Raw genomic sequence first — 26985 nt, 5'->3', positions numbered from 1 at the left:
ATACATGCTATGAAAGTATGCGGGCATTACAACAATATACATAGACTGTAATCCAACTGCATCTATGACTAATAATCCACCTTCAGGATTGCATCCGCGACACCCTCCAGTATTAAGTTCCAAGCAACGGACTATCACTTTAAGCAATTTGTGTAAAGTAAACGATGAAACTACCCTTGAATAGAACACCTCTGTTTTCTTCCTAGTAGCAACAACACATCTACAACCGTAGAGAACAAGGTCACTTCTCATGGTTAAATAGAGGCATGAACCCACTATCGAGCATAAATACTCCCTCTTGGAGTCGCTAGCATCTACGTGGCCAGAGCATCTACTAGAAACGGAGAGCGTGCAAGATCATAATAACATACTACATAATCTCAACCAAAGCAATCTCTCTATAAATCGGATCCACATCAAACCAACATGTAGCAATTACAAATAGATGATCTTGATCATGTTAGGCAGCTCACAACATCTATACATGAAGCACAACAAGGAGAGGACAGCCATCTAGATACTGCTATGGACCCATGGTCACGTGGAGAACTACTCACGCATCACCTCGGATGAAGACATGGCGATGTAGAGGCCTCTGGCGGTGATTTCCCTCTCCGGCAGGGTGCCGGGATGGACAGAACCCTCCCGAACTAGGATTTTGGTTGACGGCGGCGGCGGAACTTTTCGTGGATGGAGGCTCTGGTCCCTGGGCTTTTCCCGACACGAGGAATAAATAGGTGGAAGGGAAGAGCAAACGAGCCGACGAGGCGCCAGTACATGGGCCAGGCGCGGCCAAGGGTGGGTTCGCGCCTGCCCTATGTACTGCCACGTGGAAGCTCTCCTGCGCGTGTCCTTCTGGCTCCGTCTTCGTCCCGGAAAAATAAGACTCTGGAATTTTGTTTCGTCCAATTCCGAGAAACTTTCATGTACAACTTTTCTGAAACACAAAAACAGCAGAAAACAGGAACTGGCACTGCGGCACTGCGTTAATAGGTTAGTCCCAAAAAATGCTAAAAAGTGTGGAAAAGTGCACATAAAACATATAAGAATTGTAACAAAACAAGAATGGAGCATCAAAAATTATAGATATGTTTGAGACGTATCACTGCGACAACCAGTATGCAACGGTGGTGGATGTTCGATCAGCCGAGGGATGGCGGATTCGGTTCCGAAGACCGTTTGGGTTGGAGGAGTCGGTGGAATGGGATAACTTGTGCAGGGTGTTCGACCTACACCCGATGGCTACTGGAGTGGATGAGGTTTCCTGGGCGCTCGAGGTTTCTGGAAAATTCTCGACTAACTCCATATAGCACAAGCTGACGCATGGGGCGGCAGTTGCACACTTCAAACAGGTCTGGGGGACGAACGTACTACCTAGGATTAAGGTGTTCCTTTGGCAACTACTCAGGGGAAGACTCCCGACAGGGGAGCAGCTGGCTAAACGGAAGGGTCCATCAGATGGGAGCTGCACCTTTGTGGAGAATGAGAGGATTGCGACCACATCTTCTTTAAATGTCATTTGGCTAAGTTCATGTGGGAAGGAGTTAGGGAACTCCTGAAATGCGAATGGAATCCGACAGGGGTCGGTGACTTTGTGGCCATAGTTTAGGGTCTGGATGGGCCATTTTGTAGACTAGTTTGATTCACCTTTGCGATACAGTGCTGGTCTGGTCGCTTTGGAAGATTAGGAACAAGCTATCTATAGAAGGTACCGCCATCAATAGCCCAGTTGACGCCATCTTTAAAATGTCCATCTATATGCAGAGCTGGAGGGTACTGGTCAGACCGACGGGTAGGGACTTGCTAGACTCGGCTCTGGGTGAGGTTAGGAGGCTCTACGCGAGGATGAGGAGCTGAGCTCGGCGGCATATCTACACCAGCCTACTATGCCGTTCTGGTTTATTCTCTAGATATCACTTTGTATCGGGTGCGGGACGCCCTGGCTTTGTACAGTATGATCCTTGTGGTGTAGGGTCTCGGACTTGTAGTTTTTTAGGCGTGGTCTCTGTGTGTGTTTGGTCTCAGACTCGCATGTATGTTGTACTATGATCGCTTCGGCGTGTCGTTGGAGCTTTATATATAAACTGGGCCTTATGGCCTTATATTTATTATGAAAAAGTAGATAATTAGCTCAAACTCATGGTCTCCCATTGTCAGAAACACACACGGGAGAGAAAATAAAGCGGGTGCGAAAGCCTCACATTTCCTATACGATTTATATCAAAGAACCATTTGTGATAGATGGCCCCATCGCGGAACGTTTAGCTGTAGAGGAGCCTCATCCACCCTTGTATAGTGACAATAAGATTTATTATATGTGACATACTATTTCAGCCGTGTGTGAAGCCTTGAATAGTACTATTGTACTTGTAGATGGCTCAACATATTTTAGCATACATTTTAACTCAGTCTTCGACAAGTATTTTGAACTAGAGAAAGTAAAGAAAGAATTAATTTGGGTCGCAAAAGTATTACCTACAACCATTCTTCGGGTTAAGAAATTGGATTTTTCTTTTGGAAAAGTAGGCTATGTCTATGCCTTAGTTCTTTAAGAAATAATCAGGTTCAGTCATCAACAAAACAAAATGTCAATTGTGAGCTGATTTTACAAAGAAAAGTACAAATCCAAAAAAAAAATATTCTGTTCCAAAAAAGAATTATTTGGGAGGCGCCGGATCGGATGGATGCCTTTAGGGGGCACCTCAGCCCAATCACGCTCCCTAAAGGTTTTACATAAAATTCGAAGAAACTTAAACTTTCATTCATATTTCATTTGTATACTACAAAGACGAAGGAAATTCAATTCAAATTGAACCTAAACTAAATTAAACCCCACCGGCCAGGGCTGGCACGGAGGAACGACTCGTTCGCCGCGTGTTGGCATCAATGGGCTCTTCTTCTCGGGGTGCTATACAACGTCGAGCCGCCGTTACTCCTCCTTGAGGGTGGCATCCTTCTTGACCTCCACCTTCTCCTTCTTCGGCCATCGGATACCGAGGAAGCTGTGCCGTGGGGACGGCGGCTAGGTATCACGGATATAAAATGGTTCACCGGGTTCTAGTAATATTTTTCATGTTGTGTATAGAGTTCATCAGCTACGTACAATCACCCCTATGAACACACGCACACACGCACACCCTATCCCTATGAGCACCTCCGAGGAACTTCCGACATATCTTGAGGTTGACGAAGTCACCACTGGCGCATCGCTGTTGACGTGCACGTCACCTACCACTGAAAGCATAGCGCCGGTTAAATCCTGTAATAAATCCAGGTAAATGCAAACGCCCATGCCAAGTCTAAGACTTGAACCTGGGTAGGTTGATTCCACCACAAGGACCAAAGCTTGACTTTGTTTGCTGCATTTCCTATCCTATCCTGTTACTAGTGCTTTTCCAGGTGCAGTTGAATTGACAACTCCGTTGTTAAGGTTTATAAGTATTCTTTGTCTTCCCTTGTGTCGAATCAATAAATTTGAGTTTTACTTCCCTCGAAGACTGTTACGATCCCCTATATTTGTGGGTTATCACCAGCCAGCAAAACTTGACTATTCCGGGGAGTGTTTATAAAAACCGTGAGTTACCTTATAATCTGATCAACCCTAACCGGCGTCTTACAAGAGGTATATATAGGTGGTACCATCGATCCGTACCGCAGGGGCTGCCGGTAACGGGCCTGGCTCCGCTCGTCAGAAGTTAGCCTCCCTTTAGAATGAATTTGGATCATAGTATAACATAGGACGTAAACCTATGTGGACTGGTTCCACCACAATAAACCTAACCACCTCTGTTTGCAGCATTTCCCTATCCTATCCTACAGTGTAAGATACTTTTATATATAGGTGAATATTGTTTGCAAAATAACATTATAAAATTTCGATTTGGCTCCTAGTAGATGTATATGCTCCATCCATCCAAATTTACCAGCGAACAGTTTTCAGTTTCGCACATGAGAAATGCGCACGCGTTCGCGCAATCTGAAACGTGCCTGCCGGCCGGGGAGATATATTTTGGCGACGAACACATCCTGTCTGGATCCTGCCGGGGAGAAATGCACACGCGTCGATCCACCCTCTTGGATCCGTTCATCGATCCGTCACCAGCACTACACCAGCGCAGAAGCTAGCTATGTCGTAAGGGCATCTCCAACGCGGGTACCCAAACCCAAAAACGGACTCCGAATTGGTCCGGATGGGTCAAAACTGCACCCAGCGGGACAACCCATCTTAAAAGCGGATACTCTCAGCGTCCGGTTTGACCCAAAACTGACGCAAATCTGGGAGCGCTTTGGGTCGAGGCGGACGCGAGCGCGCGTCCATCTGTGGTCGTTCTGTCCGGCCGGACAAGCGTTCTGGCCCATTTGACAGGGAGACAAAAGCAAGCCAGTAGACCCCGCAGCATTCTCTCTCCTCTGTCCTCCTTTCTCCATGAAAATCGTTGGTGGAGCCGTCGGAGTTTGGCTCGCCTCGTGGACTGCCGCCGTCGCCTACTCATGGAGGCACCGGTCGCCGCCGTCTCCCTTTTTTTCACACCCGCCGGAAGTCGCCGGAGGCGAAACAAGCTCCGTGCCCCCAGCGAGCTTGGAGCCGCGCCGGCGATGTCGAACGGGGCAGCGCCCGCTACGAGCTTGCAGCGACGCCGGCGGCGTCGAACGGGGGCCGCGGCGGCGGACGGGGCCGTGCACGCGGCGAGGCACAGGGCCGCGCCTCCATCCGGTCGGCCGCGTCGGCCACGGACGGGGACGGGCACAGGCGGGGCGGGGCGGCGCGGCGCCGGCCGCATCGGCCATAGAGCTTGCACAGGCGGGGCGGCACGGGCGGACACAGGCGGGGCGGCGCGCGTCGGCCACGGGCGTGCTCGTGCCCGCGCCCGCGCCACGACTCGCCGCGTCGCGCATGCCGGCCACCATGCCGCTCGCCGAGAAGCCGCCGCCCTCGGTCGTCGTGCGCGCGGCGATGTGCACCCGCGCGAGGCGCTCGTCTCGGCCGAGCTCGCCGTGCATCGCGTGCGCGAGGCGCTCGCGCCGGCAGAGCTTGCACAGGCGGGGGCGCGCCACGGGCGGAGGTGGGCCTGACCACGGGCGGGCACAGGCGGGGACGCGCTACGGGCGGAGCCGAGGGAGGAGAGGTCGAGCGGCAGCACCACGACGCGGCCGGCGTCCGTGGCGGGGCCGAGCTCGGCGAGGAGGCGCGCGCGGGCGTCCTCGGCCGCCTTGGGTTTCTTGCCGGGAGCACCAGCCTGGCGCCGCGATTGGCCAGCACCCGCGCCGTCTCCGCCCAGATCCCCGACGTGGCTCAGGTCGCCGGCGCCGTCCGTGGCCTCCTCGGCGGTGGTGCGCGAGCCGAAGCCGCTCGGGCCCGCCGTGCCGGCCAGGTACCAGGGGCAGGGGCGAGCGATGTGTGCTCTGGCGATATGTGCTCTGGTTCAACTAGTACTACATGCGGAGAAGAGGAATAGTATATGGGTCTCTGCGCGTTGGGCAACGAAAAAAATCGCGGATGTCCTCGTCTATCCGCCTCTCGAGAGGCCGACCCAAACAGCAAAAAACGGACGGTTCAATGCGTCTGTTTGGGTCGGAGCGTTGGAGATGCCCTAAGACCCACATTGTTCACGCCATGGATGATCGGAATCGACAGTTCCTTATGCGGAACGGCCGACTTGTAACGCAGACGCAGGTGCCACGGCTACCCATCTTCCGCCACACATGCATAAACCCGCACACATGTCGCTAACGAGGAAGGAATTAGGCCGTGTAGATGGATCGAAGCTCGGAGTAGGATCAGGTTGTCGCGCCGAACATGCATGTCGGGCTCAGGCTCAGGGTGTTCCAACTGGCCCAGGGGTTGGAAAAGTTTTCAGTTACCTGTCTGTATCTGCAGGCTGCTGCTGCTGCGAGTGCCCATTCGGTACATCCTTTCGGATGGAAGATACGTACCTGAGTACCTGACGACGCAGCCTTCCAGAACCCTCTCCGAAGCTTCTTCACTGCTGCATTACCATCTCGCTACGTTATTACTACCTCCGTTCCAAGGAATAAGGCGCACGCGTATTTCAAGGCGAACTTTGACCTTTCAAATTGATCGAGTCGTGGGAGGAAACAATCCTCCTCTACGCTGCATTCCTCTGCCTTCTATGTCTCTTCTGTTGTCGAAGTTCCTACCTAGATGGCCGGTTATAAGACTTTTCAGACATTAGACATTTCAGAGCATCTTCAGCCGCGTCCCCCAAAGCGTCCCCCAAACCGCGCCGGATTGAGCGTTTGGGGGACGTGTTTTGTTGGTGCCGCGTTTGGGAGACGTCGCTCCCCAGTCGCGTCCCCCAAACAAAATTTCGGAAATTTAAAACTTAACGAGATTCGATTAGATTCGTCCAAACTTACATAGATTCGAACGAAATTTGACTAAATTTAAACTAAACCTAATCTAGAACCACTTGCGCCGGCCGGAGGCGTCGTAGTACTGCTGGAAGTTGTACATGTCGTCGGTGACGACCTCCTGCTTGACGCGCTCGTCGACGGGCTCGTCCTTCACCAAGCCGCTTGGTCCTGCCTCGCCGTCGTCGGTGAGGTCCACCAGCGGCTTGCCGGAGTCGCGGATGGACATGGCGATCGCCGCGTCGAGGTAGCCCCTCCAGGCGTCCTTGTCGTTCATGGACGCCAAGAACGCCGCCCGCAGACCTGGGCAGTCCTCGGGGTCGTCGCTGTTGGCGATGAGCCGCTGCTGCCGCTCGTACTCCGCCAGCAGCGCCGCCTACGACGGTTCCTCCGGCTCCTCCTTCACCTCCGGCTTCGGGATGAGGAGGGCACCGCCGCGCCTCCCTTGCTGCCGCTGCCGCCACGCCTCGTGTTGACGGGCGTCGCCGGCTCCTCCTTCACCTCCCGTTTGGGGACGGTGTAGGGCGCCGACCGGTACGACGAGGACGGCGTCGATCGCGCCGGTCCTAAGGAAGAAGAGTGCGAGGAGGACGAGTACGTCGTCCTCCTCGGCTGCCATTGAGGAGACGGCGACGGTGACGACGGCATCTCCAACCTTGGAGCGCCGTTGCGGATGTCGCGGATGACGTTCTCGAGGGTGCGCCCCGGAACGCCCCAGAACAGGACGCGGCCGTCCTTGTTCCAGCTGTTGGGGCCGCCGACGAGCCCTTCGGTGCCATAGATCTCGACGTCGTACTTCGCCTTGAAGTACGTCGTCCACCAGGCGTCGTTGTTGTTGGCCGCCCACGTCGGATCCAACCGCTCCTCGGCGGTGAGTTGAGCCCGACGGGCCTTGATGGCGTCCCTCCATTGATCCGCGCGCGGCTTCGGCGGCGGCGGGACGCCAATGCCGTTCACGGCCATCTTCCAGCCGCCGCTGCTTGGCAGCCGCATGTCCGGCGGGACTGGATACCGGGCGTGGTACAGCGCCCACGCCTCCGGCACGGTGAGGCTGCCGCGGCGATCTTGCGGAAGGACGAGCTCGACACTTTTGGAGCGGCGAGGAGAAGATCTGGGAGGGGGAGGCGGCGGCGACGAGAAGGTTTGTGAGCGGTGAGAACTGCAGGGCGTCTTTAAACAGCGGTGGCAGCGGGTGGTTGCACGCAATAACGCCGGCGCGGACAGCCACGCGGCCATGCACGACGAGACGCGTCCCTGCGTCGCCTGGGAAAACAGGGACGCCATTAACGTCGCTTGACCAAAGGTAGGCGGCGGGGTTTTAGGCTTCCGAGCCGCTGACGCGTCAGGCCCGCGTCGGTTCGCCTCGCTTTTCGTTGTGTCCGGCGTGCCCGGAGCGTCCCCTGTGGGACGGGGACGGGCTCGGGGCGCCGGACACGTATTGGGGCGCGCCGGACAAAATTCGGGTTTGGGGGACGCGGCTGGAACGGTTTTTTGGTCCTGCGCGCCCCAAATTGCTTTGGGGATGCTTTGGAGGACGCGGCTGGAGATGCTCTCAGACGATCAAAGCGGAAACGTTCCGACTGCAGAATTGTTGCCACCCTTTCGTCCTGCCGTCGGACAGAAGAAGAGCTGAAGAAGGATGTGATTCAACGGCGTCATTGCTTATGTCGACTGAGATCAGGAGCAAGTCAAGTTCTTAGGCTGCTTCACCATTTGGTTGCAACTAGGAGGAGGAGGAAGAGGAGGAAGCTGGAGAGCGTCTTCCTCCTGGCCGGCTGCTTCGGTGCCCAACCCTGCAGGCAGGAAACAACAGCCAGGAAAGCTGGTAAAAGAAATTGCTTGGCTGCTGCAGCATTGCTCAGACTAATCAATGGGAAAAACCATGGCCGAATTTTATTCAACTAAACCATGGCCGAATTTTACAGAGGAGGCTGCTAAAAGAAATGCAGCAATCAAGTAAAGATGGAACGGCTGACATAAAAGCACTGTAAATTCACAAGAAGCAACCTTCCCTGGGGAAACGTGTCCTAACCCGCCAAGCACGGGGTCGAAAGGTGGTTATACAATGAGAGCCATGTTCTGGAACATCCGTGGCTTCGGCGTTAGGGGGCGCCGGACCATGCTCAAAGACTACCTCCGCAAACACAGGATTGACATCGTTTGTCTTCAAGAAACTATTAAACAGGACTTTACGGATCAGGAGCTCAGAAGCCTCGAAGTGGGAGAGACTTTTGTCTGGTGCTGGTTGCCTGCCTCAGGGCGATCAGGCGGTATGCTTATGGGCTTTAGGGAAAGCTTGTTTGAGATCGGGGCGATTGACACTGGTCGTCACTTCGTTTCCGTCGACGTCATCCTTAGACCTGCTAGGCTCTCGCTTAGGGTTTTTGGAGTATATGGCCCGGCTGACCATGCGCTCTCGGCTTCTTTCCTCCAGGAGCTTTCGATCAAAGTACTGAACACCCCTTTGCCCATTATCATGGGTGGGGACTTCAATCTCCTCAGAACGGAGCAGGACAAGAACAATGACAGGATCAACTGGCCAAGACTTGAACTTTTCAACAATCATATCGCGGACTGGGGGCTGCGAGAAATACCGCGCACAGGGGCGCGGTATACCTGGACGAACAAACAACTGAATCCGGTTAGATGTGTCTTGGACAGGGTGTTCTTCTCGCCGATGCTGGAACCTCTTTTTCCCCTCTGCACGCTGAGTGCAGAAACGAGTCTTGGCTCTGATCACACTCCTCTCATCTTTGACTCGGGCGACGGGGTGCCGCCAAAGAGCAACAGATTTTTCTTCGAATCCGGCTGGCTGGAAGTTGAGGGCTTCCAAGAGCTGTTACAAGACTGCTGGGACCACCTCCTGTCTAGGGTGCAAGGGAGAGACATTGTCGATTGGTGGAAGTTTATGAGCACGGGGCTCAGAAAAAAATTCAAGGGGTGGAACGCAAACAAAGGGAGGGAGAACAGAGACAACAAACAGCGGCTCGTCGATAGGATCAAGACTCTGGATGAAAAAGCAGATGCGGTGGGCATCTCGGAAGAGGAATGGGCCTTCCGCTACCACTTGGAAGAGCAGTTGTTAGCAGTTTTTCGTTCGGAGGAAGAATATTGGCGGCAAAGAGGCAGGGTCAGATGGTCCCTCCAAGGGGATGCCAACACGGCTTACTTTCACGCAGTGGCGAATGGGCGCCGTCGGAAATGCTACATCTATTCCCTGATCACGCCTCAAGGGCGAATCTCTGACAAGCACCTCATACAAAAACACATTTATGATTTCTACCGAGAACTTCTCGGCTCGGAGGCACAGAGGGTGTGTGGGCTGCACCCCAACTCATGGAGCGACCAGCAGAGGGTCTCCGCCGAAGAAAACAACTTGTTGATGCGCACCTTTACAGAGAAAGAGTTGGAGGAGATCGTGATGGAGATGAAATCGGATACAGCCTCAACTGTGTGGGTTCCGCAGGGCCTTGGATGTGGAAGCCCTGCAGGAATGGCACAGCCTCCGTGAGATTATTGAGAATGCTGTTCTATCCGAGGGGCAGGATAGGATCAGTTGGAAGTTGGAACAATCTGGAAAGTTCTCGGTTAACTCGATGTACAGGAAGCTCTCTTCAAGGATGTCTGGGCGGCCCAAATCCCTCTCAAAGTTAGGATCTTCTCCTGGCAGCTTATCCTGGACAGACTCCCCTCTAGCCTCAATATTGCGGCGAGGCATGGGCCAGGGAATGGCCGTTGCTCTCTGTGCGGCATGGAGGAAGACGCCACCCACATATTCTTTGCCTGCTCCCCTGCCAAGTTTGCCTGGAGTGCCTTTCGCCAACTACTCGGGTGTAGTTGGTGTCCAGCAAACTTTCAACAGCTCTATGCCATTGTGTCTAGTCTCTCGGGTAGCTTTAGACGCTTGGTTTGGCTGTTGTTCTTGGCCCAATCTTGGGCCTTATGGCACTTTAGAAATAAGCTAACCATTGAATCCAAGCTGATGAAACATCCAGCTAACATTATTTTCAAATCTATGATCTTCCTGCAGCTCTGGACGCTGCTCGCCAAACCTCTGGACAGATCGGGGCTCAGGACGGTGGCCACCAAGCTCAGGCTTCTTCACGCCGCCCACGCACCAAGTGCGCCGTCAAGAAGGACTGACGCGGCATCATCAGGAACACCTCCAGGGAGAAGGTCTCCGCGTTCGGCTGTTTAGTTTCCGTGTTGGCTAAGCTGTATGCCGCAGCCTGTTTTACTTGGCGAAGCTGTATGCCGCAGCATTTAATAACCTGTTGTTACCGAACCTGTGGGCTTTATTAATTTAAAGTTCGGCACGTAGTGCCTTCTATCTAAAACCTAAGAATTGCATCTTGTCACTAGACCAAATCTGCAAATTGCTTCACAGCAGCAGCATTTTATTCAACGAATATAAACATGGTCGAATTTTACACAACTAAATTCGCCCCACTTTGAACCTGAATATATTCATCACAGATTGAAGGCAAGCATCTGAATCACCTCAAATTAAAGGAAGCCACCTAAATCGCCAATTCAACTTAAATTGAAGGTAGGTATCTGCATGAAACCTCAAACTGAAGGCAGGCATATGAATCAGAAATTCACCTCAAACTGAAGGCAGGCATCTTAATCGATTTCCCCGAAATTTGAGGGCAGGAGGGGGCAACAGCAAACAGATTAATGAGCAGCCCCACATTTGAACGAAAAGAGAGCTACCCCACAGATTATGTGAGCGGGAAAGCAGGAAAAGGCGTCTTGATGTGCCACCAACATTGCTGTGCGAATAATGCAGCCGCATGAACAGCAAACCAACAGAAATTCCACAAGCAGACAGACACTGTTTCAGCACCCACATTTGATTTGATGAACACATCAATTCATCCAGCCAACAAAGTAAAATAAAATAAAAACAGAGGGGCCTTTGGTGAGAACACACAACAATCCAGATAGAGAAAAACAGAGCAGAGCAACACATAGTATGTCTGAATGGGGGCAAGAACATGATCAAGATTTATTACTAGTGCTAGAAGTATGAGAGTGATCATGAAGAGTATATATATGTTTTACTAATATACAGAGTGGAGAAATGGAATTGTGTCCCAACAACACCTCAGTTGCAGGAGCAACTGGGTGGTTCAATTCCTCTCTCACTCTCTCTAGTAAAAAGAAAAAAACAGAAACCAGCTGAGCTCTCAGCACACTGTACAGTCAACAGTGCCAGAGCTTCAAGCTCTCTCTCTCTACATGCTCCTAGTAGCCTACTACTACTTGACTAATTTACCTATTACTAGAGGTAAAAAGGTGAAAAAATGGAGACCAAAAAACCAAGAGATGAAGAGCAACCGCCGCTAACTGTATCGGACCGGCCATGGGGGCAGGGCAACCGCTTCCGGGGACCTCCTCTGTGGGCTCCCTCTGGTAAAGCTTTTCCCTCCAACAAAGTTGTGATTTTTTCCGTCTGTCTCCTCGTCCTCCTCTGCTTCTCTGCCCCCGAGAAGCACGGAGAAATGGCGGTTGTGCATGCGATCAACGAAAGAACCAAGGGAATTAATGTTCGGTTAGTGCTGGGCGTCGATGTCGGCGGCGCCGATGAAGGTGCCGTGGAAGCCGTAGGGTACGCGGGACGGCAGCTGCACGGTGGCCTCGAGCCGCATGTCGGCGGCGTTGACGACGAGGAGCTCGGACGTCCCCGCGGCCTCGTCGCGCACGAAGGAGAGCACGTAGCCGTCGTCCTCGGCGCCGGGGCGCGCGTGCTCGCCGTCCATGGGCACGAAGCACGGCTCGCCGCCGAAGCGGCCCTCGCCGTAGTCGAACCGGGTGAGCTCGCCGGTGGCCAGGTCCACCTTGGCGAACCCGGACACCTTGGGCCACGGCTCGGCCACGGCCAGGTACGCGTACCTGGTCTTCCGGCCCAGCATGTTGCGGTTCACCATGCCCACCTCCAGGTTCACCTGGGCGTCCGGGGAGAGGATGGCGCGGCGCGTGGACTCGCCGGTGCGCGTGTTGAGGCGGATCTCGGTGAGCACGCTCTCGAGTCGGTCCTCGCCCGAGTCGTTGAAGATGGAGTCGGCGGGGGTCATGCAGGAGCCGATGACCACCACCTCGTCGCCCTCCTCCCACGAGTTCCAGAGGTGGAAGCAGAAGCAGTCGGGCACGTCCACCCACACCATCTCCGACGAGTCCCTCGCGTACTTGGGCAGCACGCCGAACCGGGACGTCTTCTCCTTGTCGAGCACCACGGGCGACCCCCCGCGGAACATCTCGGCCAGCTTGAAGACGACCTGGTGGTCGGGCACGACGACGAAGTTCTGGGTGATGGCGAAGTCGTGGATCATGGTGGGCTGGTCGAGCTGGATCTCGACGTCGGCGGACTTGGTGCCGTCGGCGTGGAAGTAGAAGTACTTGAGGTAGGGCTTGTTGATGACGTCGTAGCTGAGCGCGAAGAGCTCGCCGGTGGCCGGGTCGAGCTTGGGGTGCGCGATCATGGCGCAGCCGAGCTGGCCGTCGAAGTCGTAGCGGCCGACGGTCTCGAGGTCGCCGGCGGCGGTGACGCGGACCTGGTAGGGCAGGTCGTCCTCGGACATGGCGAGCAGGCGGCCGTTGAAGTAGACGAGGCCGGCGTTGGCGACCCCCGCGCCCTGGGACGGGTCGAGGAGGCCGCAGAGCCCCCGCGCGTAGAACAGGGCGAGCCTCGCGATGCCGGAGTGGCCGTGCAGCTCGCCGATGGTCTTGGGGAAGAGGGGCCGCTCCGCGGCGCGCTCCTGGGAGAGGCGGGAGGTCTGGGTGAAGCGGCAGGCGTAGGACTCGGCGGCGCCGTTGCGGATGCTGATGGCGTGCACCATGCCGTCGCCGTCGAACAGGTGGTGCCCGGCCGTGGGCTCGAAGCAGGGGTTGGCGCCGTTGCGCGCGTAGACGCCGTTGATGAAGGGCGGGATGCGGCCGGTGACCGGGAGGGACCGGACCGGGGCCTGCTCGCCGACCGGGGCGAAGTTGCCGGCGATCTGGACCGCGGGGTCGGCGGTGCGGGGCAGCGCGTGCGGCCGCTCCAGGACATTGTGGATGAACCCGGACTCGAACGCGTCCAGGGCCGCGCCCGCCGCGCGCTGGAAGAAGTTGAGGCTCTTGGCGCTCTGCTCCTGGCCGCCATTCCTCGCCGGCGTGGCAATGGGTGCCGGCGGCGAGGTGGACTCGTAGCCGGGCACCTTCCTGGTCGGCGCCGGTGAAGGGATGTATGCCGGGCTGCGGGCTGCGCTGGACGGCGAGCTGATCAGCGCGGAGTTGGTGGCCGCCGCAGCTCGGGGCGACAAGCGCACCGAATTGGGCAGGCGTCGGCGTCCATGGTGGTGTTGTGTGAAAGAAGACGAAGAAGCAGAGCAAGATTGTGCTGACAGAGTCTGCATCGCCGATCCAAGAATGAAACTTGATGGATTCTTGGTGCGGATGATTGGATGGCACTTGGGGATGCGAATGCTTGGGTGAGAAGAGGCGGAGGGGGAGTGGTGGGTGATGGGAGGAAATGACAAAGGAGCAGGTATATTTATAGAGTTTGGGCGGGGGGAAGAAGGGACAGGGGAGGAAGAACAAGTGCGGAGCGGAGATGAGTCGTCGGAGTGTCAGGACACCACGTGTTGCATTCCTGCATTCCGCAGCTCAGCGAGCACGAGAGCCAGGAGACTCGCTCACTCACTCCAGTGTGACCACTTTTCCTCTCTCTGTCTCCACTGTTTTCTTGTTGTCTTTTTTTTCTCTCTGCTCCTCCTTTTTGTTTGCCTACTATGGGTACTATGGGGATTTTAGGGCATCTCCAGCGGCGCTACGCATTTCGGACGTCCAAACTGGCCGCGTCATGTCCGTCTCCGTCGGTCCGAATGGTTGAAATCGTTCGGGCTTCCGTTTGCGTCGGAGGTGCTCCAGCGGCACGACGCATAATTTTTTTTTCCATTCATGAAGCCATAATTTACATTAATAAAAAACATAAAAAAGTCATAAGAGCATCTCCAGCCGCGTCCCCAAAGCAATTTGGGGCGCGCCGGACCAAAAACTCCAGCCGCGTCCCCCAAAGCCCATTTTTGTCCGGCGCAGCCCTATACGGTGTCCGGTGCCCTGAGCCCGTCCCCGTCCCACATGGGACGCTCCGGCTTCTCATTGTACTTAATGGGTGATACATGTTTGGGGTTAGTAACTTTACTTAGGAAAGATAGGTAAGAAGGGTTGACTAAAGTGTGTCAGGATTATTCTCAAGTGAATATCCATCTCAAGTCATAAGAAGATTTGGTTTAGCTAAGACAACTTCCTATAGACACTACCAAACCTATAGGTCTCCTTTAAAGGGTTTTAATCCTAGGGTCAAAGCATTAGCTCTGATACCAACTGTGGTGACACGGCATACCACTGCATGGTGTAGTATGCAAGTCTGATATAACACCAATGAAACACCGTTCCACTAGTATTATATCACTCAGAGTGGTACAACAGAAACATATGCGGGTCCAAGGCATGTCTATAGAATTACAACACTGACTCTTTACAAAAGATCCACACATCCTCCTACTTTACAATGAGGTAAAACTGCAAATAAACTCCAGAAGAACGATTCGTGGTCTAATCTTATCAGGGACTCTATTTATAGAGTATTTGACTAGCTATAGAGGCTATGACTAGATTCTAGCTAAATAGGATCTAGGTTTAGGAAGCTAGTTCCTTTCTACTGCTAGTCTAGGTTTTCTCCTTGTTGGATGTGGTATCTGACTCTTCTGACAGGGTCATGTCCCTTGCAGTAGTTGTTGCCTTCACGGCCTTCGAGTTGCACTGTAGATCCTCCTTTGATTGCCTCCATATCTAAGCAGGGGATTTAAGAGTGTGATGAGTACGAGCGTACTCAACAAGTTCATTATAGGAAAGAGGTGTTTAATGCACTAGCTACAGCATTAGACCAGAAAGTCCAATACCAATGCAAGTTTTCATAACCATTTCTTTAAAAGGTTGCTTTTATTCAGAAAACTATGTCCGTCAGCCTTCACCGGCTTACTAGAACTTCATGGAGTTCCTTTCCGTAGCTGTTCGCTAGCTCCAAATCCCGAACAGGGAGTGACGAGTCACGATTCATTACACTCTGCAGAGGTGTGTTGCTTTACCCATAAGAGATCTTAACCTTGGTGCCAACCGGGCAATTTCCCCGTCCACACTTCCTTTGGTGTGAGGCCCGGTATAAGGTCTTAGCCAATCATATTCCTCCGCTACCTCGAACATCCACCCTTTGTTGCAATCCCCGACCCTGGGTCCTCGCCGGTGTACTTATACCAATTAAGGATGGCCCCCGACCACGACAACAATTCAGGGCTCTACCATAAATTCCTTCACCGGTAGATGCAACCCATCATAGACCGCATTACCGTGGGGACTTTAACGGGTTCCCCACCTTACCGCTTGTCCCTCGGGATCAAGTGTCTACGGTAAGCGCATCCGTTGATGAACGAGAGGTGGAAATACAATTGACTACTCCGTCCCACTCCAGATCTTATGGTTAACACGGGTATTACGACACAAGAATCACTGGACGACATTGTTGTTTAATCCTAGATGGATATAAACCCATTGCAATGGAACCTCCACCATGTCAATACATTCCATGGTTACATTGCCAACCACATAGTCATATTCATAGTTATGAAAATAGTGGTGTTGCTTTTTATGCAAAAGTGATAACATAGTATTTTGCAAGTAATTTGATAAAAATACTCAAATGACATGAGCAACGATGAACTTGTCTTTCTTGACTGCAAGATAATGCGGGCAAGGTCTTCGATACGCAATAACTCCAAATTCTGAAATAGCATCATCGTCCAGTAAGGATGATGTTTAAAAGATTGGCAAGGATGCAATAATGCATAAGTATGAGATGCAATCGCTCTAAGCGTGACCTAGCTAACCCCGATGATTTAGGATTAGTGACTTGTAATGATTGGTTTAGGGTGTGTTGCACTTTTAGAGTGATTCACAAACAAGGTTCGTATTCAAGGTTGATTACTTGGTATCATGAACAAGTAATGCAATATATTCTACTAATAAATTATTAGCACCCAACAATAGCATTTGGTATAATTTTAACATGTAACGAACAATTGTTGGTTTTATTATTATATGGCATGGTTAATGATTGCTTGTTATATTCTTCAAAAGAATAACTTTTGAAGAACATGTTCTTTAATAAAGAACAAGTATGATAGTTGGGTTTGTGGGGTTCTATGGTTTCCTATGGTTCCAATTGGTTTCTGGAGTAAGTATTGGATGGATCCCAACAATGTTGGATTCATCAACACCTAGGGATTGTAAGGTTGAGTTAAGCCTAGGCATCCTAAGCATTTATTTATACAAGGTTGCTATCAAGGTTGGTTCATCTTGTTGGTGATAGCTAGTTAGGTTTATACGTCCTTATAAGCAGGGTTGATGATGATAATTTATTTACTTCAAAAGAATAACTTTTGAAGAACATATTACTTAGGTAAGAAGAAGTATTACAATTAAGGTTGAGGTTGTCTTGGATTAGCTATGGGATCTCTAAGTAGAGAATGGTTGGTTCCTAAATAGGATGGTTTATAAGTATCTCACACTGGTAGGGTTTAGTGGAGTATGGTATATAATGCAAAATATTAGGTATGATTGCTATTAGGGTTCATCACAATGGTGTGATGCTAAATAGGAATGATTAAGGTGGGTGTCTCGTGAGGATAGGAACTAGGGTTGGTCCTATTTGATCATCTAGGCATGAACACATGTAATACCAATATATTAGAGATGGGTCTCTTATTATTTTATGAAGACATGGCAAGTGTGTAGTTGCTACTATGGAGCTATGAATGAAATTAAAGTATCATGATCCCATGTTCTAACCTAGGGTTTAGGTTTAGAAGAAAATTACGGTTCAGACATAAAATAGGGGAGCTAAGGTTCTTAATGGAATTAGGGTTTTAGTGTTCTGCACAGAAGGTTATAATTTTATTCACCATGGAACTAGGATTTCATATTTGTGGTACAATTCTTAAGGTACTAGTTTGATTTTGGAGTTGAAGTTGTTAATAACTTTAAGTTAAGAATAATATAGGATTTGGCATTTTATTATTTTTAATTAATTAATAATTAAGATAATTATTATTCAGGGTTTAAATCCTTCTAATAAGGATTTAGCAAAATAACAAATAAAGAAATTTAGTTTTAATGTTTTATTTATTTATTTTCTGGTTTTTATTTTGTTTGAAAAGTTTTCCTAATTATTGAATTTTTAATTCAATTAAAAATAAAAGAAAAGGCTTAATTAATAAGTATAAAACAATTAAAATTTTATTAAAAATAAAAATTTCACATTAAATTTTTATTGGATAGATTTTATTTTTAGGAGCATTTTGATATCTTATTTATATTTTTCTGAGTTAAAATGGATTTTATAAATTCATGTAAAGTTGCAGCAATTTAAGGGATTTAAATTTAAAAGGAAATTGCTAAAGTTACCGGACCAGATCACACCCACAGTCAATGACTGGTGGGTCTGGTGCCAGGTCAGCTGCCACGATGGCGTGACCAAGTCAACAACCACGGTGGGGTTTCTGGCCACATCCCTCGCCGGTCAAATACCGCAGGTCGGGTTAGCGAACGACGACGACGGCGATATAAGCCACGGGAGGATGGCCAAATGGTTCCCTTAGACGCGTCTTGGCGCGCTGAGGACGATGGTGGTCTTGCCGCCAGGAAATGGTCACCGGAGACAACTCCGGCGAACGTCTTCGCGGCGGCGAACTCCTGCAAGACTTTGAATCTGAGCTACAGGCGGCCCTAGGATGCAATAGAAGGTGCTAGAGACGCGGAAGCTCACCCTGATCCTTCCTAGAGGGTCGCCGGAGTCAATCGGGGACGAGGTTGACGATGATTTCCATCTTCCGGCGGGATATCGACGAAAGGGAATGGAGGATTGGCGGCTTCTGGAATCCCCTCTTCTCGATTCCTGAAACCAGGATGCTTGCCGTGACACGACGCTTCTCCTCGTCCCTCTCATGGTCGCCGGGGAGGCCCCTATCGGCGGCGCCATGATTTATGCCGGCGAATTGGCGTAGATGGTTGTGAGCGCTAGAGAGTTAGAGAGAGATAGAGAGGAGTTAGGGAGGTATTAGGGTTTCCTGGGCGCCCTCCCCGTCGTTTTGTAGTGCTCGAGGTGGTCGGCAACGGCGGCACGACTGCGGTGGCCGGCGGATATACACGACGATGTCGGCAGGTTTTGGGGGCGTGAATCTTGGCGTACCGACTAGCAGCGGATGCCAATGGAGTTTGCCTCGGCTCTGGAGTGGTGGTTGGCGTCCGTGGCTCGTCCATATCGGCGACGAGGACGTGGCCAGCGAACTCGATCACGTCTTCGCCGTGTCGATCATGCGCAGGAGGAAGACGATGCCATCCCCTGTGAATCGATACGGTGGGCTGCTCTAGGTCCTGGCTGTTGGGCTGGTCCTAGGCTGATAATGGGTTGGCAAGTTGGGCTGCGTGCTGGGCTTGGCCGAACAGGTAAGCCCCTTTCTTCTTTTTCTTTTATATCTGTTTTATTTTCTTTTTCTGTTTTATTATTTGAGGTTTCAATTCTGTTTTTGAATTCAAGTTGAAATCATGTTATACCCAGCAGGTATCTTACAATTTGAATTTCATTAGGATTATTAAATGCATTACTGCATTGTTTTTGAATAACACATTTGTGAGCCTCATTGTAATTTTCAATTAGGCAAGAACTTAAGTATTCATTTTAATTTCTTTTTCTTATAGAATCACATTTAACTTATTAGAGTTGATACTTTTAACTCAAAGTATTTCAGAGTTTGTTATTAGGACTTGGTTTCTATTTGAGAAGTGGTCATTTGCCTAGTATTTTATGTGCATAATTTTGTGTTAATAAATGGGAAATTCTGCTAGAACTCCTTCCAGGTTTAGTAATATTATTATAGTTTAATAACACATTAAAATGCCTTGAGTAAGTACTACTCTCATCATGGTTTGGTCTTAATTATAAGGATTTAGCACTGGGTTCATCTTAAGTTCCATAATTAAGTACAAGATTTAATGAGATTGCAATTCTAGGGTTCTAATTGTATTCACCTAATGGCACTTGGTTTGGAACTCAAATGTGAACTAGGTTTATAGTTGTGATCACCCAAGTTATACACAACTAGAATTGAGGTATGGTTTAGGGTTGTACTTGTGAACACCAAATAATTCACAAGTTAGTTTGAAATATGGTTATAGGTTTTATATGGGATTTATCACCACATTAGTTTAGCTAAGGTTGCTCTTCCTCACCACTCATAGGATGATTCAATCCAAGATCATTTGGATTGATTTAGGGCTGAACTAAACAAGGTTTGTTATTATCCAGTTGTTTCTCCAATTAATATATTGGGAATGGTTTAGGGTTGCTAGTAGTTCAACTATGATTTTATGTGCTGGATTATACTTGCTTATCCCACTAAGGTTTGATTGGTAATTATATATCTCCAAAGAATGGTCATGGGTTAGACCTGATCCACTAGTTCTTAATATCTTCTACCTCAAGTTCTTAGGGTTTATGATCATTACTCAATTTATAATGATCAAGGTTGGGCTTCCTAAGGTATCTCTTGTGAACTGGGTTTCTCACTTCCATGATCAAGCATTGTCTTCATCAACTAGGGTATAGTACTTCTAATGTAATTTCTTGGATGGACATGGCTAGGGTTTATGGTATACGCACAAGATCTCATTGGTTATGCAAAGGTTGAGTCTCCATCTGGATATCTTAGATGAATTAGTCTCCACTTTACTTCATCATTTCATGAATATAGTCTTGTTCAATTTAACATTGGATTGTCTCACCATTCCAAGGTGAGATAGGTTATACTCTCATGCTTTAGTTCAATAATTATCATGGGTTCTTTAATAGGCACAACTAAGGTTGGTATGAATGGTTTCTCTCATTTGGGAAGGACTTTAATAATAACCTAAGGTGAGGCTCCATAGATAATGGTGCAATCATCAATATCTATAATTATCATAATTGGGTTCTCTCTCTAAGAAATGTCTTGAGCAATATCCTAGGGTTCCTCTTAAAGATGATGATTGAATACCTGGATGTATATCCAAGGTTTAGCTCAAGGTTTATCATGGCTTCTCTAATAATATAGACTCTCACTTCTCTAGGTTTGATATATACTAAATTGAAATAGAGAAGAATATATACTTCTAGAGTTGATCTCCTTGTCATATTTCCAAGAATGAAGTAGAATGAATATCATGAGGTTCATGATAAGAGCATGGATTAGTTTGAGACATGGAGAAGATAAGATAAGAATAGTTTCTCCATTTTATTGTTACTTGATTTGTAATTGAATAGATGTTCATATGATATAACAAAGATTACCATGTTATGATCTTTTATAAGATCAAGCAATTGATCTTTGATTTAAAGTGTTGTTGTGTTAGTTTAAATTCCATTTGAGCTAACCCCTTAGATCAAATCATCTCTACCCAAAAAAATGTTTTAACAAAGGTCACATTGAGGTTTATAGCGCTTGACTTGATGAGCTACTTCAATTCCACCAAGATCAAGTGAGACTTCAAGTCATCGTGGATCGTTTTACTTTAAAGCGCGAAAATTCCCCGGATTTTCTATGCATGAATGCAATGCACACATCTGTTTCCTCTATTTTTGTAACCCCAAATACTGGGATATTACAGTCGCCTACCTCGCGACGGAAGTTACTGGCGCGCAGCGACGGTGAAGTTCCCACAGCGACGGTGCAGTACCCACAGCGACGCAGCGACGCGTCCCGTCGCGCCTAGCTCTGCGTGCTGGCGTTAATGAGCGCCACCGCTCCTCCGCATCCCTCCGGCCTATAAAAGGGCCGCCTCTCATCGTCCCTCTCACACACAAACCCTAGCGCCTCTCTCCCAAACCCTAGCCGCCACCATCTCAACAAGACTCGAGGCTATGTCTGGTAGAGGCGGAGGCCGACCTCGCGGCCGTGGTCGTGGTCTTGGCCGCGGCAGAGCTAAACGCTCGCCGTCGCCTCCCACGCCGTCGTCTTCATCGTCGGAGATGGATGTGGAGCCGGACGTGCTGTTCGAGTTCGTCCTCATCCTCAAGGGCGACCCGCGCGGCATACAGAGGCTGCCGGACTCCTTCGCCGACTACGTCGCCGGTGACGACCGCCCGCGCACGATGCATCTGCGGGAGGCTGCGTGCGGCTACTACCGGTGGATCGTCGACGTGATCTACGACGCGCGCGGCAAGATGTATCTCAACATCGGCTGGGAGAAGTTCGCGCGCCACCACAACCTCGAAGCCGGCTTCATCCTCCTGTTCTCTGATACGTCTCCGACGTATCGATAATTTCATATGATCCATGCCATATTATTGATGATACCTACATGTTTTATGCACACTTTATGTCATATTCGTGCATTTTCTGGAACTAACCTATTAACAAGATGCCGAAGAGCCAGTTGCTGTTTTCTGCTGTTTTTGGTTTCAGAAATCCTAGTAACGAAATATTCTCGGAATTGGACGAAATCAAGACCCAGGGTCTTATTTTTCCACGGAGCTTCCAGAAGACCGAAGAGCATACGAAGTGGGGCCACGAGGTGGCGACACCACAAGGCGGCGCGGCCAAGGGGGCCCGCGCCGCCCTATGGTGTGGGCCCCTCGTCAGCCCTCCGACTCTGCCCTTCCGCCTACTTAAAGCCTCCGTCGCGAAACCCCTGAGGCGAAAAACCACGATACGGAAAACCTTCCAGAGACGCCGCCGCCGCCAATCCCATCTCGGGGATTCTGGAGATCTCCTCCGGCACCCTGCCGGAGAGGGGATTCATCTCCCGGAGGACTCTACACCGCCATGGCCGCCTCCGGAGTGATGAGTGAGTAGTTCACCCCCGGACTATGGGTCCATAGCAGTAGCTAGATGGTTGTCTTCTCCTCATTGTGCTTCATTGTTGGATCTTGTGAGCTGCCTAACATGATCAAGATCATCTATCCGTAATACTCTATGTTGTGTTTGTCGGGATCCGATGGATAGAGAATACCATGTTATGTTAATTATCAAGTTATTACATATGTGTTGTTTATGATCTTGCATGCTCTCCGTTATTAGTAGAGGCTCCGGCCAAGTTTTTGCTCTTAACTCCAAGAGGGAGTATTTATGCTCGATAGTGGGTTCATGCCTCGCATTGACACCTGGGACAAGTGATGTAAAGTTCTAAGGTTGTGTTGTGTTGTTGCCACTAGGGATAAAACATTGGCGCTATGTCCGAGGATGTAGTTGTTGATTACATTACGCACCATACTTAATGCAATTGTCCGTTGCTTTGCAACTTAATACCGGAAGGGGTTCGGACGATAACCCGAAGGTGGACTTTTTAGGCATAGATGCAGTTGGATGGCGGTCTATGTACTTTGTCGTAATGCCCAATTAAATCTCACTATACTTATCATGACATGTATGTGCATTGTTATGCCCTCTCTATTTGTCAATTGCCCGACCGTAATTTGTTCACCCAACATGCTTTTATCTTATGGGAGAGACACCTCTAGTGAACTGTGGACCCCGGTCCATTCTTTAATACTGAAATACAAATCGCCGCAATACTTGTTTTACTGTTTTCTCTCGCAAACAATCATCTTCCACACAATACGGTTAATCCTTTGTTACAGCAAGCCGGTGAGATTGACAACCTCACTCGTTCGTTGGGGCAAAGTACTTTGGTTGTGTTGTGCAGTGTTCCACGTTGGCGCCGGAATCCCCGGTGTTGCGCCGCACTACATCCCGCCGCCATCAACCTTCAACGTGCTTCTTGGCTCCTCCTGGTTCGATAAACCTTGGTTTCTTTCTGAGGGAAAACTTGCTGCTGTGCACATCATACCTTCCTCTTGGGGTTCCCAACGAACGTGTGAAATACACGCCATCAAGCATATTTTCTGGCGCCATTGCCGGGGAGATCAAGACACGCTGCAAGGGGAGTCTCCACTTCCCAACCTCTTTACTTTGTTTTTGTCTTGCTTTATTTTATTTACTACTTTGTTTGCTGCACTTATATCAAAACACAAAAAAATTAGTTGCTAGTTTTACTTTATTTGCTATCTTGTTTGCTATATCAAAAACACAAAAAAATTAGTTACTTGTTTTACTTTACTTAATATCATGCATGTTTTTATTTCACTAGTTAAGCATAATGGAAAACAACAAAAATATGATAGATCTTTATGAACTTTATCTTGAATTAGGACATGATGTGTTTGAAGAGAGAATTAAAAAACCCATGGAACTTTATATGCATGCTAATGGGAATGTTATTACTATGGATGCTTTGAACACCATTGTTGCTAATGCTATGGAAAATTCTAAGCTTGGGGAAGCTGGCTCGATGAGCATGATCTTTTTAGTCCCCCAAGCATTGAGGAGAAAATTTTCTTTTATGATTACAATATGCCTCCTATATATGATGATAGCCACTTTGTTGAATTTGCTCCCACTACAACTAATAAAATTGATTATGCTTACGTGGAGAGTAATAATTTTATGCATGAGACTCATGATAAGAATGCTTTATGTGATAGTTACATTGTTGAGTTTGCTCATGATGCTACTGAAAATTATTATGAGAGAGGAAAATATGGTTGTAGAAATTTTCATGTTACTAAAACACCTCTCTATGTGCTGAAATTTTTGAAGCTACACTTGTTTTATCTTCCTATGCTTGTTACTTTGCTCTTCATTAACTTGTTTATTTACAAGATTCCTATGCATAGGAAGCATTTTAGACTTAAATGTGTTTTGAATTTGCCTCTTGATGCTCTCTTTTGCTTCAAATACTATTTCTTGCGGGTGCATCATTAAAATTGCTGAGCCCATCTTAATGGCTATAAAGAAAGAACTTCTTGGGAGATAACCCATGTGTTATTTTGCTACAGTATTTTACTTTACATTTGTGTCTTGGAAGTTGTTTACTACTGTAGCAACCTCTCCTTATCTTAGTTTTATGTTTTGTTGTGCCAAGTAAAGTCTTTGATAGTAAAGTAAGTACTAGATTTGGATTACTGCGCAGTTCCAGATTTCTTTGCTGTCACGAATCTGGGTCTACCTCCCTGTAGGTAGCTCATAAAATTAAGCCAATTTACGTGCATGATCCTCAGATATGTACGCAACTTTCATTCAATTTGGGCATTTTCATTTGAGCAAGTCGGGTGGCCTAATAAAATCCATCTTTACGGACTGTTCTGTTTTGACAGATTCTGCCTTTTTATTTCGCATTGCCTCTTTTGCTATGTTGGATGAATTTCTTTGATCCATTAATGTCCAGTAGCTTTATGCAATGTCTAGAAGTGTTAAGAATGATTGTGTCACCTCTGAACATGTTAATTTTTATTGTGCACTAACCCTCTAATGAGTTGTTTCGAGTTTGGTGTGGAGGAAGTTTTCAAGGATCAAGAGAGGAGTATGATGCAATATGATCAAGGAGAGTGAAAGCTCTAAGCTTGGGGATGCCCCGGTGGTTCACCCCTGCATATTCTAAGAAGACTCAAGCGTTTAAGCTTGGAGATGCCCAAGGCATCCCCTTCTTCATCGACAACATTATCAGGTTCCTCCCCTAAAACTATATTTTTATTCCGTCACATCTTATGCACTTTGCTTGGAGCGTCGGTTTGTTTTTGTTTTTTTGTTTTGTTTGAATAAAATGGATCCTAGCATTCACTTTATGGGAGAGAGACACGCTCCGCTGTAGCATATGGACAAGTATGTCCTTAGGCTCTACTCATAGTATTCATGGCGAAGTTTCTTCTTCGTTAAATTGTTATATGGTTGGAATTTAAAATACTACATGTAGTAACTCTAAAATGTCTTGGATAATTTGATACTTGGCAATTGTTGTGCTCATGTTTAAGCTCTTGCATCATATACTTTGCACCCATTAATGAAGAAAAACTTAGAGCTTGCTAATTTGGTTTGCATATTTGGTTTCTCTAGAGTCTAGATAACATCTAGTATTGAGTTTTGAACAACAAAGAAGATGGTGTAGAGTCTTATAATGTTTACAATATGTCTTTTATGTGAGTTTTGCTGCACCGTTCATCCTTGTGTTTGTTTCAAATAACCTTGCTAGCCTAAACCTTGTATCGAGAGGGAATACTTCTCATGCATCCAAAATACTTGAGCCAACCACTATGCCATTTGTGTCCACCATACCTACCTACTAGATGGTATTTATCCGCCATTCCAAAGTAAATTGCTTGAGTGCTACCTTTAAAATTCCATCATTCACCTTTGCAATATATAGCTCATGGGACAAATAGCTTAGAAACTATTGTGGTATTGAATATGTACTTATGCACTTTATCTCTTATTAAGTTGCTTGTTGTGCGATAACCATGTCTTCGGGGACGCCATCAACTATTCTTTGTTGAATATCATGTGAGTTGCTATGCATGTCCGTCTTGTCCGAAGTAAGAGAGATCTACCACCTTAATGGTTGGAGCATGCATATTGTTAGAGAAGAACATTGGGCCGCTAACTAAAGCCATGAATCATGGTGGAAGTTTCAGTTTTGGACACATATCCTCAATCTCATATGAGAATAATAATTGTTGCCACATGCTTATGCATTAAAGAGGAGTCCATTATCTCGTTGTCCATGTTGTCCCGGTATGGATGTCTAAGTTGAGAATAATCAAAAGCGAGAAATCCAAAATGCGAGCTTTCTCCTTAGACCTTGTACAGAGCGGCATGGAGGTACCCCATTGTGACACTTGGTTAAAACATGTGCATTGCAAAGATCCGGTAGTCCAAGCTAATTATGACAAGGTGCGGGCACTATTAGTATACTATGCATGAGGCTTGCAACTTGTAAGATATAATTTACATAACTCATATGCTTTATTACTACCGTTGACAAAATTGTTTCATGTTTTCAAAATAAAAGCTCTAGCACAAATATAGCAATCGATGCTTTCCTCTTTGAAGGACCATTCTTTTACTTTTATGTTGAGTCAAGCTCACCTATCTCTCTCCACCTCAAGAAGCAAACACTTGTGTGAATCAGTGCATTGATTCCTACATACTTGCATATTGCACTTGTTATATTACTCTATGTTGACAATTATCCATGAGATATACATGTTACAAGTTGAAAGCAACCGCTGAAACTTAATCTTCCTTTGTGTTGCTTCAATACCTTTACTTTGATTTATTGCTTTATGAGTTAACTCTTATGCAAGACTTATTGATGCTTGTCTTGAAGTACTATTCATGAAAAGTCTTTGCTTTATGATTCACTTGTTTACTCATGTCATTACCATTGTTTTGATCGCCGCATCCACTACATATGTTTACAAATAGTATGATCAAGGTTATGATGGCATGTCACTTCGTAAATTATCTTTGTTGTCGTTTTACCTGCTCGGGACGAGCGTAATCTAAGCTTGGGATGCTTGATACGTCTCCGACGTATCGATAATTTCTTATGATCCATGCCATATTATTGATGATACCTACATGTTTTATGCACACTTTATGTCATATTCGTGCATTTTCCGGAACTAACCTATTAACAAGATGC

The 26985-nt window shown here is 48.3% G+C and overlaps 1 protein-coding gene across 1 annotated transcript; it reads right to left on the bottom strand.

Annotated features, from left to right (window-relative positions):
• Window positions 1-11719: 11719 nt before the first annotated feature.
• LOC124657932 (9-cis-epoxycarotenoid dioxygenase NCED5, chloroplastic-like) lies at window positions 11720-13855 on the bottom strand. The gene has a single exon (XM_047196401.1). The coding sequence runs from the start codon at window positions 13770-13772 to the stop codon at window positions 11931-11933; it is 1842 nt and encodes a 613-aa protein (XP_047052357.1). The 5' UTR covers window positions 13773-13855; the 3' UTR covers window positions 11720-11930.
• Between the last annotated feature and the right edge of the window lie 13130 nt (window positions 13856-26985).

The sequence above is a fragment of the Lolium rigidum genome, chromosome 5 (assembly GCF_022539505.1).
Source record: "Lolium rigidum isolate FL_2022 chromosome 5, APGP_CSIRO_Lrig_0.1, whole genome shotgun sequence".
Lineage (NCBI taxonomy): Eukaryota > Viridiplantae > Streptophyta > Magnoliopsida > Poales > Poaceae > Lolium > Lolium rigidum.
The sequence above is the reverse complement of the archived record's forward strand: the minus strand, read 5'-3'. Positions and strand labels throughout refer to the sequence as shown.

Excerpts from the sequence above, each read along its gene's own strand:
- LOC124657932 (XM_047196401.1), bottom strand. The coding sequence starts at position 13,772 with ATGCAGACTCTGTCAGCACAATCTTGCTCTGCTTCTTCGTCTTCTTTC.